Below are 5,357 nucleotides of genomic sequence, written 5' to 3' on the forward strand. Positions count from 1 at the left end.
CGCAGGCGTCACGAGAACGTGATCTTTTTTGGGTGAAGGCAACTGGTCAATATAAAATAGATGAATTGTCACAACAGACAGTCTTCTCTGAGATGAACTTGAGTGCAGTGAATCCAGCTCTCTTGCATGTCTTTTTCTGTCTGAAATTTGCAGCACTATCCCGAAGGCTGGTTCAAATCGCTCGTAGATGGACTTCTATATTTGGTAAAATCGCATCTCGAGCAATGGACGACGTCAAATCATCCTGTGACTCGCCAAGCGGTAAGTAATTCAGCATTTTGGCGCAGCTTAAAGGCGAAAGTGAGTGCTGTTCACTGGCTCGACCTACGGACCTACGGACTGTGTTAGCGGGCTGCCCTATTTATTGGCCCTGTTCTGACAGGGCATCGTGAATTCGGAGGGAGTGCGCTCGTTGCCCTCTTTGACGGGTGGTGGTCCTTTGCGTTTACTTCGGCTCGTCATGGTTTTCCGGCCTCAAAGGGCACCCGCGCCCTTTTGTTGTCTCGATGTCCTGAGGCAGCACCTTGCGATCATGCCCCTTCCCCCCTTTATTGGCTTTGCCTTCCTCCTGTTTCTGCATCTATTTCTGCTACTTTGGGTTGAGTGACTGACGACAGTTTAGCCTTTTTTTCTAATCATGCTTAGTTTGATTGTAACGATTGTGCTGTGTTCAAACCTCGATGAACGCGGGAGACCCGGAAACTAGGGTCTCGCATGCTTTGTGCACGGGCTCGCCGTCCCCTGGCTCCCAGTGGCTGAGCGCGAACGCGCAGCCGGTGCGTTGGTACACGGCGTGGCAGCAGGCGCAACCCGCGCCGGTCGTTTGCTGGGCTGCTAGATTGTCGCATAAATCTAGGAAGAAGAATGTTGCGCGACCACAACATTTATCATTCTGTGACGTGGGTGCAGGCATTTTTTTCTGAGGCGCTATTCTGGTGTTATTCGTTGCGACTTCCTGATTTTACACCCATATATTTTAGGCATAATTATTAACAATTACTTTAGCTCTTCGCAAACTTCTGTAAGTTCTTCGACAGCTGTAGTAGTGGCCGGTTCATTGTCAGTGTGCACAGCTCTCACCTGATCCTGAGACAGTACAGTTTTGAATTTACTAGAAACATTAATTCGTTCTGCCTTATGACTGGTATGCTACGTATTTTTTTAATGAAATGACCATGACACTTGCACGTACATCCCTAGATAGACCAGTCATGTCTGTTCTGCCGACTTCTGCTTATATCACCGCGACTAGGTCGAGAAAGAAAAGCCTCATGCGCTGCAATCGTAGCGGGCATTCACAAAGTGGCTTTTTGAATATAGATTCCAGAGGTCTGTGATCCGACTCGACGGTAACCTCTGACTGCCCGAAGATACAATCTTGAAATTTTGTGCAACCATGAACAATTGCTAGTGTTTCCTTTTCGATCTGCGCGTAGCGCTGCTGTGCTTCCGTTAGCGAACGGGATGAGTAGGCAACTGGCTGCCCATCCTGTAGAAGAACGGCTCCTACGCCATGCTGACTGGCGTCTACTGACAAGGTCAATGGTTTTTCTTGGTTAAAATAGGCAAGGACTGGCGTTTTCGTGAGGGTCGCTCGAAGTTGACGAAAGCTGTTTTCTTGCTGGTCTGTCCAGACCCACGCGACGTCCTTTTTTAACAACTCGCGAAGCGGCGCTGACAACGTGGATATGTTAGGGACAAACCGAGCCACGTAGTTGATCATGCCGAGGAAAACTTGCAGTTGCTTACGGTTTTGTGGTGGCGGGACTTGCACGATCTCTTCCACTCTGCTCGGATCCAGGCACAGCCCCTCTGGAATCAGAATATGGCCCATGTAGCGGACTCTGGGCTGGAGGAAATTGCACTTGTTCTTATTGAGCTTCAGGTTGTGTTGTCTACACCGGGACAGCAAAGCTACTAAATTTCTGTCGTGTTGCTCTGGTGACTGTCCCCAAACCAATATGTCGTCCACAGCGACGTCAACGCCCCTCAAGCCCTCTAGTACCTGGTGCATCACCCGCTGAAAAATTTCCGGCGCGGAAGCATTGCCGAACGGCATGCGCAGGAATCTGTATCGCCCGTAGGGCGTGCTCATAGTGCATAAGCAGGAGCTCGGCTCGTCCAACTTGATCTGCCAGAATCCTGACGATGCATCCAGAGTAGAAAAGAATTTCGCTCCATGCAGCCGCGGTAGGATATCTTCTAACGTCGGCATGTGGTAGTGCTCTCTTAGAAGCGCCTTATTCAAGTCGGATGGGTCCAAGCATATGCGTACTTTTTCTTTCTTTACTACCACAACCATGTGACCAGACCAGGTTCGGTAACCTTAACAACGACGCCGTCGCGCTCCATCCGGTCCAGCTCAGCTCGGACGCGCTCCTGAAGGGCGATGGCGATTCGTCGCGCTGGCTTGATGACGCCTCGAGCTTCAGGTTTCAGCTCCATGTGGTAGGCTACGTCTTTGATTTCTCCCAGCCCCTGGAAAACATCTCGAAATCTTTCCACTATTCTGTTAGTTTCCAAGGCGTCTAGGGTGTTTATGCGGCCAATCAGCCCTAAGCGTTCAGCCACCTTGCCACTCAATGTAACAGGAACCGCTTGTTTCACGATAAAGAATAGCGCCGTGGTAGACTGCGTTGTACTGGTGACCTGAAGCTCGATCTTCGTCGCCTTTTCTATGTGCCCGAAAAACGACCGCAGCGTAGAGCAGCAGTCTTGCGCTGGCTTCGTAGTTAAGTTTCTGAGTGTCACTTCGGGCATGACCCACAGTTGGCTCCGGTATCAATTTTGCAGCGTGTGGCGGAACCTGCGATGTCGACAGTCGCGGACCAGCGGTCGTGGCCATCAATTGCATTGACTTCGAGGGTTTGCAGAAAACAGCCCTCGTCCTCTGCCATTTCGACCTGTTGTTTCTTACATGCTTGGTCCCTCGGTCTCGCTTCTGGTTGGCGACACGCCCGCGCGAAGTGGTTTCGGCCGCCACACTTGTTACAGCACTTGCCTTGCGCAGGGCACTTTGCTTTTCCGTGTGTGTAAGAGCAGTTTGAGCAAATTCCGAGGCTTGCTTTTGATTTCACAGCATGTACGGTGGCCTCATCGGTTGCGCTTACTTCTGCCTCCCTGATCTCGTTAAAGTGCTCCTTCGCTTGCTCCTTTGGAGGGAACCGTGAACAGCGTGCTCGATTCTATCACTATAAACCATGGTCATTTCATTTCCATCAACGCCTTACAACACGTTCTGGCTCGTTGTCACTCCCTTTAAAGGGCCCCTGAAACGGTTCGGACAAATTTTGTAGACGCGTAGGGTACAACTTAAGTAGAATATTCGCACCACTATTTAAGTGAAGCGTTACGTATTAATGGAGCTACAAGCGATTAGCAGTTACCCTCCTCCCTAGCCATGCTTTTCCTACTCAACTCGTTCGCCGAGCGATCGGGGCTTAGCTCCGCCTTCACTGGTTGTGCGTCACGATGCGACGTCACATCGTCCACTTCCGCTTGTTTTGGAGCCCGCCCCCGCCCGCGCGAAACCTCTCCTCTAGCCGCTTGGTCGTCGACCCCAAGCGAGAGCTATCGAAGCAGCGTGCGTTGCGAGCATTCTGTCCTAGTGCCGAACGTGTCTGGTATTCCGGTAACCACAGGCAAGCTGGTCATTTCGGCAAATGACTGGAGGCATAAACTCAAGCTGATGAAGGAACTTTAGCGTGGACGTACGTGAGCGACCGGATCGGTCTGCACGCTCCAGCCACTTGTTGGCGCAGCGCTTAACAAGCCAAACAAAGCGCTAATATTACTCTAACCAAGAGTGAAACATTTTAAACAATTATAAGAACAACGTGTTTATAATTACACTCCTGCGAAAAATACACACCAGCAGCAAAGAAGAATACACTTCGTTACAGCTACTGTGTATGGTTCAGCTCTGTGCCACCAGGTGGCTGCACCGTGCAGACCATTTAGATTTGCGCCTCTGCTCATCTCATGGCTCATCCCGTTACGGTACCGTCAAGCGGCCAGACCCTATCCAACTTGCTCTTGCGTTTCCCTAATACCGGACTCGCGAAACACTAATGCGTTAGTAATCTTCCAGTGTAAAGGGACCACTACAAACGCGCAAATCCTGGCGCCGATCGGATAGCGTCAGTCCGATGCGCAGCAGCCAGTTCGCTCGTATGTTACCTTGCAGAGGCACACGATGTCGCAGCTTGACATATTGCCTGTCGCTACGTTTGCAGTCTGCAAGGCAACAAAGTCGAATCAAAGTGCTCGCGAAAAGACTGAGACCGACTCTGACCGCGGAGCTCTCGTCAAAATGGAGTACGTTGTAACACAAGCAGACGACACTTGCTGTGTGCCGGAAGTGCTTAAGTGTACTGAAAAGTTGATCTTGTGCATTTTCTTTATGTTGCTTTCTTTATACAGAAACAAATGAACTAACATTCCAACTATTACGAAGATTATCGATCACGCGCCCTGGTCAGCCAATCGGATAGCTCGCCCCACTGACGTCATATGGGTGATTTTGTCATATGCGTAGGGGCGGCTTAAAATTCCGCCGAGCAGTGTGCGGCGATCGGCAGCGAAGTGCAATTTAAGAATTTTATAATAAATTACACGCTTTACGCGGAGCACCTAGATGTGTCAATTAATGATCAGAAGCACCTACTCTAACGACTCAGTACGTTTGTAGAAAATCGTCAAAATCGTTTCAGGGTCCCTTTAAGAGGAAGCATTAGCTCGGGCCCAACTCCGACACAGCCTATTCAAATACATATAAAACGCAAAAAAAAGCTTTTCTGAGATAACGCTTGGACCGATTTTAATGAAATGTATTGCATTTGAGAGAGAAAGTGATGTTCTAGTGAATGTTGGAAGTTGAATTTCGATTTAGGGCTTGAATTTTCTTAAAACGATTTTCAAATATTTGACAGTTTGAAAAAAAAGCACGAAGTTTACAAATTCATAGCTCTGCATTAAGAACAGATATCGCGGTTGTGTCAACGGCATCCATTACATCATTAAAAGCGGAGAAATTCGATATGTCATTTTACATGTTATGTGAATTTGTTACGTTGTTTAGAAGGGTTCTGCAAAAGCTGTATTTCCATAATACTAAATTCTTCCATATTCATGTGTAACATAAATTTTGTCCGCTTTAGATGTACTATCAGATGCAATTCACAGAATTGTATCTGACAATTCACAGAACAGTTACGTAAAAATTCACAGAACAGTTTCGGAGTTAATTGTGAACATGATAGTATCGTTTCTCGAAAATTTCTAATTTTCGCTAATTTTTAATAAAAATTTACGACCTAACTCATAAATTCGAAACGAACAGTCACTACACTTTAAGT

At 48.2% G+C, this 5,357-nt stretch overlaps 1 protein-coding gene across 1 annotated transcript; it reads right to left on the reverse strand.

Annotated features, from left to right (window-relative positions):
• Window positions 1-2,289: 2,289 nt before the first annotated feature.
• On the reverse strand, window positions 2,290-2,760 carry LOC142574588 (uncharacterized). The gene has a single exon (XM_075683665.1). The coding sequence runs from the start codon at window positions 2,758-2,760 to the stop codon at window positions 2,290-2,292; it is 471 nt and encodes a 156-aa protein (XP_075539780.1).
• Between the last annotated feature and the right edge of the window lie 2,597 nt (window positions 2,761-5,357).

Source organism: Dermacentor variabilis, chromosome 1, assembly GCF_050947875.1.
Source record: "Dermacentor variabilis isolate Ectoservices chromosome 1, ASM5094787v1, whole genome shotgun sequence".
Taxonomy (NCBI): domain Eukaryota; kingdom Metazoa; phylum Arthropoda; class Arachnida; order Ixodida; family Ixodidae; genus Dermacentor; species Dermacentor variabilis.